The sequence below is a fragment of the Stenella coeruleoalba genome (assembly GCF_951394435.1).
Source record: "Stenella coeruleoalba genome assembly, chromosome: 12".
In the NCBI taxonomy this organism is placed as follows: Eukaryota; Metazoa; Chordata; class Mammalia; order Artiodactyla; family Delphinidae; genus Stenella; species Stenella coeruleoalba.
Window position 1 is genome coordinate 75,350,367 of NC_137158.1, and position 16,706 is coordinate 75,367,072.

General features: G+C 43.1%; 1 protein-coding gene across 4 annotated transcripts in view; it reads left to right on the top strand.

Moving 5' to 3' along the window:
- PLEKHG1 (pleckstrin homology and RhoGEF domain containing G1) overlaps positions 1-16,706 on the top strand; it is a 222,130-nt gene that overhangs the window by 151,750 nt on the left and 53,674 nt on the right. For all 4 annotated transcript variants that reach the window (XM_079939440.1, XM_079939441.1, XM_079939438.1 and 1 more), the window contains one exon: positions 10,899-10,999. In XM_079939440.1, the coding sequence (XP_079795566.1) occupies positions 10,899-10,999 (101 nt within the window). The remainder of the gene's footprint in view (positions 1-10,898; positions 11,000-16,706) is intronic.

Here is a 16,706-nt window from a genome sequence, read left to right on the forward strand (position 1 = left end):
TCCATCTCTCTCTCTCTCTCTCTCTCTCTCTCTCTCTCTCTCTCTCTCTCTCTCTCTCTCCTCTCCCTCTCCCTCTCCCTCTCCCTCTCCCTCTCCCTCTCCCTCCCTCCCTCCCTCCCTCTCCCCCTCTCTCCCTCTCTCCCTCTCTCCCTCTCTCCCTCTCTCCCTCTCTCCCTTTCTCCCCCCTCCCTCCCTTCCTCTCTCTCTCTTTCAGTTCTAAGTAATAAGGTGCCCATAGACATTGTGCTTTTGATTTAAAAGAGGAGAAAAAATAGTTTTCCCGAAATCACACATTTTACTCCGTGGGCCTTGGAATTGGAACCAGGCCTCCAATATAACAAAAGGAAATCTTTGAATTTACCCCATTCAAGAGACCCAGTGCTCTTAAAGAAAGTCAAGTGTCTGGGGAGTGGCCCGTCATGCTGGCCCACCTGCACCCTATTTTACCCTCTGCATAGAGCTTCTTCCCACTCCCCTGGAGGTTCCCAAGCCCATGGCTGTTCCTATGTCAATAAATAACTTCTGGTTAAGACTGTGCTGTAATGAGATCAACAGCAGTATAGCCAGAGAAGCAATAAGATATGTCCTTAGGGCTGCTCATTGTTTTCGATACAATGAACGGAACCGTTTCCCCTATGCATTTCCATAGGGAAATGGATTACCTAATGCCGCCAGAGGATAATCACATTCATGCTCCTTGAAAACCTGCCCATAAAGAGATCGGTCCCTGTGTAGGTTCTTGCTTTTAATATATCCAGCCTCGTTGTATTGCAATTTCCAAGTAGAATAGCTTGACCTTGAGGGTCATCATCAATGTGTGTGACTCAGTAGATGGGAAGTCGAATGATGTCTTTCAGCTTTTTCCTCTTTCTATTTAACGTTGTCCAGGTAGCCCCTGCCTTGGGGGCCTGGTTGAAACTTTTATATGTTTCAGGGTCCCAAGTAAATTAGCATAAATTGCACCTACTGTATATAGACCAATTGCTATGAGAATTACCTATATCACAGTTCCTGTCTCAATAAGAGACTAGAAAGTATTCCAACTCATTAAATAAGTCATATAGTTAATTACTGTCCCATGCATCGTTAGGTCAAGCATACACTAACTGGTCACGTGTATGTGGCAACACTGACTGTATCTGTTTTAATGGGCCATTATTTGGTCCTTATTTCCAGATGTCTGATGCTCTAGAATTGAGAGTCCTCAGGTGAGGTATGGTAGGTTCCTAACTCATACCTAATAAAAACCACATTTCGTCCCAAAGTCAGCAGCAGACCTCTACTGTCTGAAGATACTGTCTGTATTAAGGACTAAAACCTTTGAAGCAGTGGTACAGGGTTTGGACGGCCAAGCTATAGACAGCTGGTCCTGGTTTGAATGCAAGTAAGTCATGCACACCCTGTGTGACCTTGGGGAGCAATTGAACATTTCTAAGCTTCCAATAAAATGGGATTAACAATGGGACTCACCTCCTGGCGTTGCTGTGAAGATTAAGTGAGTGATGCATGTAAAGTAGTGAGCTCAGTACCTATCACCAAACCTTATAATAACAGTAATAACAATAATGATAATGATAATAATAGTAGTAGTAGTAAATAGCAGTGAGGAGGAGTTAAACCTCAGGTGATCTAATAATGTAAATTTATTTTACTGATCTTTTATTTTCTTTCCCATATACAAAAGCCCTTGGGCTTTATTTAATTTTTCATAATTACCGTGTTTCAAATTACACCAGCAGTGTGGAGATTATAATTAAGATGAATCAGTTTCCTTCTTTTTTTTTTTTAATATTTATTTATTTATTTGGCTGCCTCAGGTCTTAGTTATGGCACGTGGGATCTTCAGTTGCGGCCTGCGAACCCTTAGTTGCAGCACGTGGGATCTAGTTCCCTGACCAGGGATCGAATCTGGGTCCCCTGCATTGGGAGCGTGGAGTCTTAGCCACTGGACCACCAGGGAAGTCTCGAGATGAATCGGTTTCTTATTTTCAGTACTTAAAGATTTGCCAGGACATAATCCCTCTGCTACCTCATCAGCCTTTTCTTCATTTTTCTTCCTGAAGGATTATAGCCACATCTAATTGTATCTGTCTGCTTCCTTACCTGGCTCAGGACCTGGAAAGTAAAAAGGGAGTATATGCTAAGTAAAGTTAACCCAGTGAGGAGGAGAACTTAACAAGAGTCAGAAAAAAGGGCTCAGGGGAGTGGTTAATAAACTTCCTTCCCTATCTTGTCAACGCCCGCTAGGACTCTGGTGCCATGCTTTACTGCAGGCAGCCTGGAAAACGCTCTGGTTGCCCATTTTGAAGATTTTAAACATATTTTATATTTATTCACATTCAGTAAGCACATAGATTATCCTAGAAATGCTTTCCTCCTTTTTTGGCAGCTAGAAATAATGATCGGATTAAAGAGTACAGAGAAAAAAGTAATGGTAGGTTTCAAATAAGTATGGAAAGATATTTCAGTATACAGCAGCACCTCTTCATGGGTGTGTGTCCACCTCTCTTATTTTAAGAAGAGCTTTTGCATATGAGAACATTGTCGATGTAATTTGAAAACCCTAAGCACCATTTTTAAATAAATATTTAAATAAGCAATTTAACAAAGCAATAGAAAATTAAGGTTTTTTTGCTGTTCTTACAGAAGAGACGAACTTTTCTATTTGTTATAACTAAGGGTAATGGAAGAGATTCATTTCAGTGTTATATTTGTACCCAGCTTCTTAATTATTATAACATTTTTAGATTTATTTATGTGCATCAAATTCTTCCTCCTGATATCAATATGAAGTAAAGACAATGATTTTTATAACGGTTGTCGGAAGTGTAGTAAAAGATGGGCAACTAGTCACTTTAAGGACTTTAATATATGAATGCTAGTCCTGTTTCTTAATATCTTGCTTATATCATTAGATTACTGTTAACTACCGGTTCATAAATATTTTCTGCTTTTAGTTTTAGGTGAAAACCAAACAAATATTCCCCGATGTTTGCTCTTTCTACTCAGTACTGCAGTTTTTAACAGAACTCCTGTCCCCCACCCCCTCCCCCAAGTTTCCCTTTCTGGGACGAACTACCCGACCCTCCCCCTTTCCAGGTCCAGCTGTCCCGTCTCCTCCCCAGGGGGCACCTCCTACCCCTCCTTCTTTCAGGAGGAAGAAGTGAAACAATAGAGGGAACTGAGCTGGCACAAGTGTCATTTGTCACAGCTTAGCCAGAAGGCCATTCTCAGCATTTTTTACTGATGTCTTAGGTACTGAAACTATTATAGAAGGTAAATGAGGCTGAAACCTCCCTGTTTTTTATTATTCTTTTACTCAAACATCTCGGAGCATTAATACTGACTTCCATATATGGCCAATTAAGATCAGCCTCTATGCCATCGGTTAAGAAAACTCTGAATAAGAACTGATATCATATCAGCAGCAGAAGCTGCTTTCAACTTGAAATTAATTTGGGTTTCATTCCTGTGCTTGCGTGGGTGGGTCTCTCTCCTTTTCTTTTTTCTTCCCTTTCACGCTTTCTTCCCTGTTTCTCTTCCTGCCTCATTTCTTTCCTCTTCTTTTTCTCTTCTCTTTCCCCCCTTCCCCCTTCTTTCTCTTGCCCTCCTCCATTCTCTGCAACAGTATTGGCAGAAAGGTTCGTCCTGTTGATGCTATATTGTATTTTCAGCACAGTTCTCTGTGTTGGGGGTGGAGGGAGCTACGTTATATAGACTCAGGGACAGCATTGTTCCCACAATAAGAGCTTTTGTTCCCAGCCTGATGGGGTGGCCAGAGACCCCCAGTCTCATTTCTTTGGCTATATCGTCCTCCCCCATGGATGTCAATAGAGGCAGAAAAGAGATTAACGTGAAGACTAGACTTCTGATGCTTTATGTGCAGGCTACAGCAGGAGATTTTAGTGTAAGCCCTGTTTCGTGGTTTATTTGGAAGCAGGATAAAAAGTTTCTTTCATTTGAAAATGGATTCTTCTATATTCTCACAGCCCTTTGTAAATAACACTTAAATTGCTATCCTGTGATTTGTTTCTTCCTCCCTTACTGCCTTGTGAGCACCTAGAGGGTTGGGGGTCTTATCTTACTCATTTCTGAGCGCCCCTTCCCACAGTTCCCAGCACATAGGCCTGTGCCCACCCCCGCCCCGCCGAAATCTTTATTGTAATAATGAGGTACATTATAATAAAGCTATTGAATGGGATACAATGTCGCCGTTATGACGAAAGAACTATGTTTACGTATAGGAGTTCTGTGTATTTCCATACACTGAATGGAAAAACAAAGTTGTGAATCGAGCATAAAATCTCATGTTTTATAGATATAATTATGTCCCAGAACCTGACCCAGAAGCATACACACTGCATCGTTATTTTTTTTTAATTTTTCTTGGAGTATCGTTGCTTTACAATGTTGTGTTAGTTTCTGCCGTGCAGCAAAGTGAATCAGCTATACACATACATATACCCGCTCTTCTTTAGATTTCCTTCCCATTTAGGTCACCACAGAGCACTGAGTAGAGTTCCCTGCGCTATACAGCATGTTCTCGTTAGTTATCTATTTTATACATAGTAGTGTATGTACGTCAGTCCCAATCTCCCAGTTCATCTCACCCCCTCTTCCCCCCACGGTAACCATAAGTTTGTTCTCTACATCTGGCACACCGCATCAACCAGAGCTACCTCTGGAAAGTGACATCTGGGCAGAGAGGGAAGGCCCTTGAGAAGGAATAGGAAACTTTTTATTTCATATGCTCTGACTTGTTAGAATTTTGTTTCCTACAGCATCAGATGAAGCTGACCAGTGTCAGCTTGGTCACGTAGACAGTGCTCTCCACCCAGACTTCCCAAGAGAGTTGCTCATCTTCCTGTCCTCCACCTTTCTCCTCGTCCCTTCACCTTGGCTCTTACAGTCACCTTCTGTCTCCCTCTGTGTTCACCATTGCCAGCTCTCCATGCATAGATGGGTGGTTGCATGCATGGAGAGATGGATGGATGGATAGATGCATGGATGGATGGACACATCGATCGATTGATCCTCCCTGATCCTCCATGTCTTCCGGTTGCTGCCCCACCACTCTCCTTCCTTTACATCCCAACGTCTCAAAATATATGCCCATCTATTACCCCACTTCCAAATCAGTCTGCAGTTCTCTCTCGTCACTGGATTTGGGACTCCATTATCCCCTGGGTTTTCCTGAGACTGTTTCTGAACAAGGTGGGAAGCACACATCGGGCTCTGTGCTCCCACTTAGGGATATGACCTCCCATCAGTGTGGGCCAGGGTTCTGTGCTGCCCGAGGCCTCGCGGCTCTCAATCTGCCTTGCTACTCTCCTCCACAAGGGATCTTTGGTGTTCTCACTGCAACATGGGAGACTCTCTGGAGGTGGCATGACCTGCTGACCCTCCGAGGTTGCAGTTTGCTAGCGCTGAGATAGCCTGAAACCGCCTTCTTGTGGCCAGGACTGGACGTGCCCCTGGGCCCTGAAGGTGGGAGGACATTTGGGCCCCATGCTCCTGTCACTGCTGCATAAGATGGGGCCCAAAGTTGCACAAAGGGCTCTCTCAACAGACCACTCAGTTTTTCTTCCCAAATCCTGTGCCCGGCAAACCCCTCCTTGGGGGTGTCCCACAGTCCGCCTCATCTTCGCATGTCCAAGACCAAGGCGCTGTCTTTACCTGCAGACCACCACCCTCATCTCTTCAGTTCGCTCGGGGACGCAGAGGGAAAGTGCATGAGTGGGGATGCGGGCAGGGCCCTGTGACTGTGAACCCATCGTGTCCCTCTGATGCTCCTGAAGGGCAGCCTTTGTGCAGAAGGCGACAGCTGCAAAATGAAACTCGTAATTCTTCTCCAAGCTTCTCTGACAAGAGCAGAATGAGCAACCGTGAGCCACATGAAGACCTACCATGTGGATGCGCGAGGCCAAAAGATATGCCTTGTCTCCTTTTTACCATGAACCCCCAGAGATGTCTTCAAGCGTTTGATGTGGGTGTGAGGCAGTCCAGTGCAGGTCTCAGTCAGCTGGAAAGGCCGAGAACCGCCCTGCCAAGGCCTCTGCGGGTTAGCTTTCCCTCACCAGCCACCTGGGAAAGAAACTCGGGAGGATGAAAGCTGGTGGAGACGTCTCCCCGGAGGGAGCCCCCAGCTCTCTCCAAGCTGCAGCCAACGGGACAAGGAGACGAGACGCTGGCAGTGTCCTTGCTGAGAGCCGGGAGAGCAGCACCTTCCTCCTCGGAGCTGAAGGTGAGAGAAGAGACTCCCTTCTCCTGAAAGCTGTCTGCTTTGACTGGCCCCTTTCTCCCGGTCTCCACATCTAAGTAAATACAGCTCCAGTCTGTGGAACTTGTGGAGGACTGGCTCCGGTCTTACCTGCGCTGCTGTCCGGGTCTAACTGGCCTCCAAACTGGCAGTTTTACAGCTAATGTTCTATTTTCTGATGCTGGGATGATCTTTGGTCTCATGGCATCTGTCGGTGGCTGCCTCCACCTAAGAGCACAGAAGGTTCTCCGTGCTCAATCCTCTTCTGACTGTAACCTCTCTCACTTTGCAGCCCCACTCCAGGGTCTGCGTACATGCGCATGTCCTGCTTCCTCAGCCCATCTCAGCTCCTTTTATTTTATTTTATTTTGTTTTATTTTATTGGCCACGCCATGTGGCATGTGGGATCTTAGTTCCCCGACCAGGGATCAAACCCAAGCCCCCTGCACTGGAAGCGTGGAGTCTTAACCAGTGGACCACCAGGGAAGCCCCTCAGCTCCTTTTAGTGTCCTGACTGCACCCTGCATTTCGTTACCATGTGCCCCTTTACTCTTTTCAATCTTCCTGGGTGTTGTGTCTCCTTCTAGTTTCTCTCTGTTCTAACCCCTGGTCATCCTTAAAGATTCAACTCCACCATCACCTTCTCTAGAAGACTTCTCCCTGACCTGGAATTGCCCACTTCCTCCTCTGCCTTCTCCATGTGCTGAATATTTATCAGTCATGCTGCCTAAACACTGTATTGTACTTATTTGTTTATACTTGTCTTTCAACTACACAGGGAACTCCTTGGGGGAAGGGATCATGTTTTATTCATTTTATTTAATTCCTAGCTTGTAAAACAGAACTTGGCATGCATTCTTATGACCTCAAAAAGAGGAGCGAATGTGCTCCTCTTTTTATGTGCTTTTTAATGTGCTTTTTAAACTGTAAATTGACACACAAATGTAAGTTATTGTAGTATCAACAGCATCCCAATGTAATACATGAAATTTGGAGACAGGTTTTATGTATACAAATGATTACTTTCTAGTAAAGGTGGATGAGTTGGAGAAACCAAAGAAGATGCATCCTCCAAAATAAAGACCAAAAATCTTACACAGGAGTTATAACAAAGGGCTTAGAATTTGGAAGTGCTAACACAAAAACTAGACCAAAAAAAGGAAGCCAAAGAGATAGAATTTTGAAACCTGAGCAAGAGGACTTAAGAACAGGACATTTTCTTCATTTTGTTGCTACAATGTATCTTCAGGAAGGATATAGGGTAGAAAAAGTATTAAGTACCGATCTAAATAAATCTTTTCTCTTCTTGTGGTTTATCTTCATTTTCATGTTAAACAGATTACAATTTTAAACGTTATTTTAGAGGAAAAAAGGGAGATAGGCACGGGGGTATTAGCTTAATTCGTTCAGGGCATCTTAAAGAAATAAAGCGAGCTACCGAGGGCATTGAGTTTGAATTCTGTCCCAGTTCTGGAAGCATCCTTTCTCCAGCATCTCTGCTGGACTGTTGTCTAGACCAGACCTTCTCAAACTATCTGTGATGAGGGACAAGCACACGTGTGTGTGTGTTTTCCTATTGGCCACACACTGACGCTTTTGTAAAACACCACAAAAAATGAATTACTAGAAAAACAAAATAGAAGATATCAGACATGCAAAATACAAGCCCAAATTTATCATTAGATTCAACAAATATCATTCTGTCAAAATGCTATAAAAGTTTCTACATACTTTCTCTCAAGTTCTGCACTTATCTATCTTGTAGATCAGTAACAGTTTGCAAACTGGCTCCTGTCCATTTATCATACTTCACATAGCACCGAGTTCAACTTTACTTGGATATTTTCAATAACAGACATCACAGGAATGAAAAAGTTATCGAAAAGAGGGCACATGTGTACAAATCTTACAGTGGTGGAGGTGTTGATGAGAAAAATACTTTAGGTAAAATTTATAGTAGTATAGTAAAAATTTTTTCAAATGGTGTAACGCTGTTTTTTGTATCTCCTCCCTACCCTTCTCAAAATTGAGTGAATTCTTTGATCCTCTTGGACAATAATTGTTTTCGGCGCAAAAGTTTTAAATTTATCTTTCATTGTTAACTGTAGGGTAACCATAGGTGCTGACATCAAGCCAATAAAATTAAAAAGCAGCGTGACAGGCTCTAATAAATTTCATTGGTGTCTTTCCTCTGTCATTTGAGCACAGAATGAACTATTATCACTGAGCTTCAAACCTCTCATTTTGGCTTCAGATAATTACAGCTGCTAATGCAGTGCATGCTACAGTAGTTTTCAGTAACTGGTTTAGGGTTAAAGTATCATATTTAAAAGACTTAGTTATGATCAGAGGGGGAACACGTTGTGGCCATATGGCTTTGATCTGTTTTCTAGAGTGGCCTGCAAAAATCTGGACTCCTAACGATCTATTTTCTCAACGATTTCAGAAAACAAGCAGCGTTTAAAATCTAGTTCCTCTACCACGGACTCTGGGGTTTTGAAACTCATTTGGAGATGGGCCATCCTCTGTTGGAAGTGGGCCATGGTTCTTTGTGTCTCACCCCAGATGAAATTCTTCAACCCCCTTAACTCAGTCTTTCCATGACATGAAGAATTTAGTATCAGGTTTCTGCAAAATGAACCAGCTTTGTATTTGAAGTGAGAAAAAGGATTCTTCCTTTTCTCCTTAAACCCCCTTGTGGCCGGCCAGGTGAGTCTGGAATGTATGCGTCATCTATGTCCCAATCTTCTCACTGCTGTTCGGTGTGGATCACGCCTGCCAATATCCTTCTGTTTCACTTTTCGATTTCGTATTCATCTATAACCTTTGTTTTACCTTCTTAATTTTGCATGTGACGTGTCCTTTTAAAATGTTGATCAAAGTATTAAACAACTATCAAATATAAGCATTCAATGCAGATAAATATTAGCCCATCTCTTTGTGCCACGTGTAATTTTATGAAACTATCAAGGAATACATTTTTTTTTTTTTTTTGAGGAAGCCTAAGTTAGATTTATACTTGTTCAAAATGCACTCTTCAATTCTAGCCTTCTTTAGCATTTCTTATTTGGGCGTTATCTCTACAGCCTATAGAGATCCATGAGCTCCTTATGACAGTTCCGCTCATAAAAGTGAGGAGGCTGGGTCTTGCTCTTGTGGGTTTTTAATGACAATTACACTTAAACCTTGGGAGTCTAATTTCTTATTGAGATGACCACTTTCTGAAGAAGAAAAGATGTTACCACCAACCTTGTTAAAACATAAAAAGGCTTATGAACATTGGTTCCTGCATGACCATGATTTTAGCAATAAAGAACCAGAATGGTAAGTTATATGCCGCAGTCTGTGAACCATGCTACGGAGACAGTTCCTGACGAAGCCTGGCCTGTTTTTCATTTGAGGAACATGAAGGGCATGAGAGGGTGGCTGTGGCTTATTAAAAGACAAAAGCAACAATTATCTGATGGTTCTTACATTTCAGCTTCTCGTTTCACTAGTTGCGCTGAAACAGTATTGTGTTTGCGATTGGCCATCGGAATGTGGTTGAGTGCTGGGATTTTCACGGTCTGGCTGACTTTTCCCAGGGTGACTTCCCCAGTGCTGCAGATCCCTGGGTGACGTTTGGTGGAGAGCCATACTGCACTGTTCAGCCCAGGGCGGAGAACTGTATTTATTTTTGATTTTACGTTATTTCAGCTGTTTTCACTTTTTTCTTTATTGTTTTCTTGCCTCCTACAGAGTTCTCTTTTCAAGCCTGGCTGGGGGAAGGGGGACACTCAGTTATGGACTCAGCGCACAGCGTGGAGAGCAGATTTCCCCTCTCTCAGCAGTTCAAATAGCTTCTAAGCCACGTCCATTTAACCCACTGTGGGTCTGAGCCCACGTTAGCTCCATGGGGAGCTGTTTCCATGTTAAAATATATAAAATCCTTTCAAGCTGACTGTGGCTTCTTTACATGGCCTATTGGATAGTATAAGTGAGTGACATGCTTATTTTATTTTAAAAAGTTTTTTTAATAATCTGGTATTTGAGGATAATTTAGTTCTAGACTTTAGCAGCTGATAGCTTTCTGACTTAAAAGGTTATGTTTAAAACAACTGTAGCACATTTCAGAATTTTTTTTTTTTGCTATACCACATGGCTTGTAGGATTTTAGTTCCATGTCCAGGGATTGAACCCGGGCCATGGCAATGAAAGCGCTGCATCCTAACCACTGGACTGCCAGGGAATTCCCAAATTTCAGAATTTTTATTTCTGGTTTCCCACTGTATGAATTTTAGAGTCTCTTTTTATCACATAAATCAGTCAAGGAGACAGCAGGCAATGTTGTATGCCAAAACTCTGACTCTATCAGTAACTGTGGTCATTATGTTATGCATCTAGGGAAGCACTAGTACATTTTGGGCGTAGGTATGTCCATGTACATACGCTCTTTCTCCTTGCTCAAACTCCCTGTTCTATACGTAGGGAAGTATTTCATTATTAATAAAAGAGAGATTCTGCCTTCTCACGGTAGAGTTAATGAGCACGTTAGTATAATAATTACTTGTAACGGATATGAGAGATTCCTCATGCATAACTAAAGACGACTTGAAAAAGGACAGGAGTGTTTAAGACATTCTTCTCATTGATTCCACAGGATTACCTTGAGTGCATCAGGGACCAAATGAAACTTCCTCTGGGGGCGGAAGAAAGATCAGCCCTTTTTGGAAACATACAGGATATCTGCCACTTTAATAGGTAAGCTAATCCTCAAAAGGTGGTTCTCACATAAGAACATTACGGATTTTTCTCAAATGAATGTGGCCTAAGAAAACTTACTTGAAATCCCTGATTTGACTTCATAGATTTTTGTGGCCTATCATGCTGTGAAATCTTCTACCTGGAAACATCCTGGTTTGTATATGAGTCTCACATTTATCCAAAATCCCATCCCGCTCCGTCCTCCTGGCTCAGAGAAGAGACCTATTCACCCTGACAGAGCAGAGGCATCTTTCTTCCACAACAGAACATGAACAGGGCATCCAAAAATATACGCTGGCTTGGCCTCCAGCAACCCCACCTCCGCTGGATTTTCTGAAAGTTTTCTTCTGCCTAGGGAATGGGCAGGAGGGAGTAAACACACAATAAATACTCTAATCATAACAGATATGAATTCAGATTAATTAATAGTTAAAATTTACAATGCTTAATTTAATTCAAACATGTATTGAGTACCTGCTGTGTAGCAGGCAGTGGGCTTAGAAAAGTATCATAGTAAACAAGGCAGACGGGGAGCCGAAGGGGATGGGGCAGGCAAATCAGTTCTTATAAGGTATTGTGGTACTTCTTGGAAGACCAGGTAGTAGGCAGGTAAAGAGCATAGACTGGTTTCCAACATCTCTGGGTTTGCATGCCAGCTGAGCCATGTATATATTCTTCGGGGAATTTTAAACAGAATACAGATGGTCCCCGACTTATGATGGTTCACCTCATGATTTGACTGACTGTACGATGGTGTGAAAGCAAGACGTGCTCGGTAGAAACTGTACTTCAGATTTTGAATTTTGATTTTTTCCCGGGCAGTGAGCCGCAGCTTCCAGTCTGGCACGCCATCACGAGGGTAAACACCAATACACTTACAACCTTTTTGTTTTTTACTTTCAATACCGTATTCAGTAAATTGCATGAGATATTCAGCACTTTGGTATAAAAGAGGCTTTGTGTTCAATGATTTTGCCCAACTGTAGGCTAATGTAAGTGTTCTGAACACATTTAAGGTAGGCGAAGCTCAGCTTTCGTGTTTGGTAGATTAAGTGTATTTTAATGCATTTCCAAGTTATGACATTTTCAACCTACAGTGGGTTTATTGGGGCATAACCCCATCATAATTCGAGAAAGATCTGTAGAATGTACCTAACTTCCTCATTTCAAGTCTTTGCTCAAAACTTCCTCTCTCAATGATGTTAACCCGGCACCTAAGCACACACCTTACCTGCTTACTTTTTCTTTTTCTCCTGGCTTTTAGCAATTTCTAACATACTCTGTGATTGACTTTTATGTCTGTTGTTTCCTTCCTCCCCACCCCCACTCACAGAACGCTCCCTGAGGGCAGGGATCTAACAGTTTTGTTACTACCCAAGTGCCTTAAGCAGAGTCTGGCTCGTGGGACCCTCCAAATTTTTGTGGAATAAAGAAACAAATGGAAACAATAGGAATATCTACCTCACATGGTTATTGCGAAGCTTCGGTGAGCTGACGTACTTCATGTGCCGCACTCAATGCCAGAGTAAACAGCACAATATTAACCAGTGATGATGACATTGATTTTATTAGAGTAAAATCCCCTTGTAAAGTTCTACAATGCCCTCTCATTGGGTGACTCAGCCATAGCGCAAATTATAAATCCTTCCCCTCTTTACTCACTGAAGCTGGTGTATGTGAGCTCCTTGAGGGTAGGATCCACATCTCCTTTGCCATCCCTAACCTCCATGTGGATCCCTAGCACCTAGCCCAAGCCTGGCCTCTGGGAGACATGTTTGAATTACATCAACTCATCCCTTAATTTTGAAAGCCTGGGATATGAAAAAGGCCAGTGTTGCAACGTCTCTTTTCATCTGACTCAGTAGACTTTGAAACCAATTTGCACGTTCCAGGATAGTGGTTCTCAACCCAGGCTGCACACTGGAACCATCTGGGAAGGATCGTGTGTGTGTGTGTGTGTGTGTGTGTGTGTGTGTGTGTGTGTGTGTGTGTCTATGTGTGGGGGTTTTTTTGTTTTTTGTTTTTAATATGATGACTGCTACTCCTAGAAGTTCTGATTAGAACTTCTAGGTCTAGGGTGGGACCACGGCATCAGGATTTTGTAAAACGTCCTCAGATGTTTGTAATGTGCGGCCATGGTTGAGAAACACTGTCTAGATAAAATAAACACAATAATAAGAAAATAGAGAAAGGGCATTAAAAAATTGAAATAGGGGGAATTCCCTGGCAGTCCAGTGGTTAGGACTCCACACGCCCACTGCCAAGGGCCCGGGTTTGATCCCTGGTTGGGGAACTAAGATCCCACAAGCCACGTGGTACAGCCACAAAACAAAAAAATTGAATTTGGGGAATTTAGAGTCTGTGTGTCCATTAGTAACATGCTGGTATTAGAGCAGGCTTCCATTTAGCAGTGGCTGAGGTTAAAAATCCAGGAGCCCGAGTGGCTTTTCCGCCCAGATCCCACCAATGGCACAGTAACCCGGGAAGAGGAATGAAGCCTAGATGCTGGGAGGCCCTGGCATAAGCCTTCTGGTGGTTTGGCTGTAAGTTGACTGTAATGACTGCTTCTCTAGGGCTTGCTTCTTGCCCGAGGCCATGCAGCTCTATGTGCGTTATCACTTCATGCAAGTCTGGGCTTCTCTGACTGCAACCCCCAGGCATCCAGTGGCATGCCCTCCTGCCAGGGTAGAGCCCTGCTTTTCGGGTCTTGGTTTATGCCATAGTCCAGGAAAGGGTTTCTACTCCCCGGCGTTTACATCTTCATGTGTTTCCTAATTTAAAGAAAGATAAGCCTGAAGTAGCCCCCGATGTCAACCAAAAGGGACCTTGGCTGCAAAAGCTGGAAGACTGAGAAGATCTTTATATTCCTGAGTTGGTTCTCTCTCTGTTCTCTTCTCTCTTTGGTGTTCTCTGAATGAGGAAGTCAGAGGTGACTAGAATATAAACCTGAGTCAGGATGATGATATACGTGGCATCAGTGTAGTAACGCAGTTCATGTGACCGTGTTCATGCCTGTCCCTTTTGTAGATCACGTTTTTATATATCCTGAACATGCATTGTCTCATTTAATCCTCTTAACAGCTCTGAGGTAGATAAGATGCAAAAATATATACACATTGATTAGACACAGGAATCGGTGTAGAAAGTCCATTGCTCAAGGACATAGAGCTAGAAATCCAGCCTAGCCTACTTAGAACACACCTGGTTTTGTCAAATCTCAACTGGTATTCTTACTATTTTTAATTCTTTTCAAGAACATCTTCCTGTTTACCTTTTACAGTGGAATTGTCTGTACTGTTTTGTCCCTATTCACTTCATTTCCTTTCTCTTAAATCTGGACTCTAGGGGCTTCTCTGGTGGCGCAGTGGTTGAGAGTCCGCCTGCCAATGCAGGGGACAAAGGTTCGTGCCCTGGTCCGGGAAGATCCCACATGCCGCGGGGCGGCTGGGCCCGTGAGCCATGGCCGCTGAGCCTGCGCGTCTGGAGCCTGTGCTCCGCAATGGGAGAGGCCACAACAGTGAGAGGCCCACGTACTGCAAAAAAAAAAAAAAAAAAATCTGGACTCTAAATTTAGAGCTCAGATGTCTTTGCTATTACATTTGATTAAATAAGAGTATTGATGTGACTTTTTATGTTAATGCCTCTTATGAATCCTCTATTCTATACCTTACTTCAGTTGATTTCAAAGATACAGCTATCTGGCAAATCTATGGTTAAGGCTTGAAATAATTTTAAAGTTTCTGTTATTAGTTCAGGTCCAGGTTTCTCAACATAATATAATACTATTGTGCCCAACTAAGCAAGATTTAGAACTCTAAAATTAAAGAAGGCAAAAAGAAAATGGGTTTATTTTGGCCTGGAAAATTCAGCTGATTAGATTTTGTTTTTTAGGAAATAGTCCCAAAATACAGGAGAGCATAGGGTACTATGATAAACACCCATGGAGCACCCTCGCTCTATCAAGGCCTTCCTTTGTGCCATATTTGCTTTAGAAATTCTTTTTTTTTTAATTTATTTATTTAGGGCTGCTTTGGGTCTTCATTGCTATGCATGGGCTTTCTCTAGTTGCGGCGAGCAGGGGCTACTCTTCCTTGTGGTGTGTGGGCTTTTCTTTGCAGCGGCTTCACTTTTTGCAGAGCAGGGGCTCTAGGCGCAGCACGCAGGCTTCAGTAGTTGTGGCACGTGGGCTCAGTCGTTGTGGCTCGTGGACTCTAGAGCACAGGCTCAGTAGTCATGGCACATGGGCTTAGTTGCTGCGCATCATGTGGGATCTTCCTGGACCAGGGATCGAACCCGTATCCCCTGCATTGGCAGGCGGATTCTTAACCACTGTGTCACCAGGGAAGTCCCTGCTTTAGAAATTCTTGAAAGCATAAAGGCATTACAAATAATGCTGAGTCCCCTGATAGACCCCTCCCAATTGCATCCCGCTCTGTGGAGAATGGCACAGTGATGTGCTGGTGTACCAGTTCTCCAGGGTGAGGACAAGAGAGGGGGAATCTGGGATTTATAGTGTTTGCCAGTTTCTCTGGTGTAAACACACCCATCACTGCAGATTAAAGCTACTAAGAAGACATCACTGAACATGGAATTAGGAAGAGATGTACAGAATTGTCTCAGAAAAGCCAGTACAATCTGGCTCAAAATACCACCATAACTGTAACTGCTATCCAAGACTTGGTGTTTCATTCCCAAGTATGATCTTTGTTGCCATGACTATGTATGTAAGTACTTATTTAAAATACAGGGCTTCCCTGATGGCTCAGTGGCTAAGAATCCACCTGCCAATGCAGGGGACATGGGTTTGATCCCTGGTCCGGGAAGATCCCACATGCCGTGGAGCAACTAAGCCCATGTGCCACAACTACTGAGCCTGCGCTCTAGAGCCTGTGAGCCACAACTACTGAGCCCACGTGCCACAACTACTGAAGCCCGTGCACCTAGAGCCCGTGTTCCGCAACAAGAGAAGCCACCACAACGAGAAGCCCACGCACCGCAAGAAAGAGTAGCCCCCGCTCGCTGCAACTAGAGAAAGCCCACACACGGCAATGAAGACCCAGCACAGCCAAAAATAAACAAATAAAAATTTTAAAAAATAAAATACATAGCATGCTTTAACTTATTTCAAACATGGCACAAATCGTGTCAACCTTTTAGAAGTTTTTTTCACTCAACGTTGCTTTTGAGATTTATAGCTCTACTTTGCTTATTTTAACTGTGATATAATATTCCATTGGGGGGTACATTACCTTGCATTTTGCCAATTGCAGTTAAGACTAAGCCTCTTTTCTTGTTTTTTTGGCCACTTTGATTCCTTCTGTGAATTTCTGATTTATACCCATTGATCATTTTTCTGTAAGGATGTTTCTTTTTCTTTTCTTTTTTTAAGTACCTATACCTATTTATTTATTTGGTTGTACTTAGTTGCGGCAGGTGGGCTCCTTAGTTGTGGCATGTGAACCCTTAGTTGCGGCACGCATGTGGGATCTAGTTCCCTGACTAGGGACAGAACCCAGGCCCCCTGCATTGGGAGTGAGGAGTCTTAATCACTGCGCCACCAGGGAAGTCCCAGGATGTTTCTTTTTCTTAGGGTTGTATAGGAGTTCTTGATGAATTCTCCCTGGAGATCATTGTGGATTTTGTGAGTTGTAATCCTCCCTTAGTATGAGACTTGTCTTTTAACTTTAATTATGGTTTCTTTGAA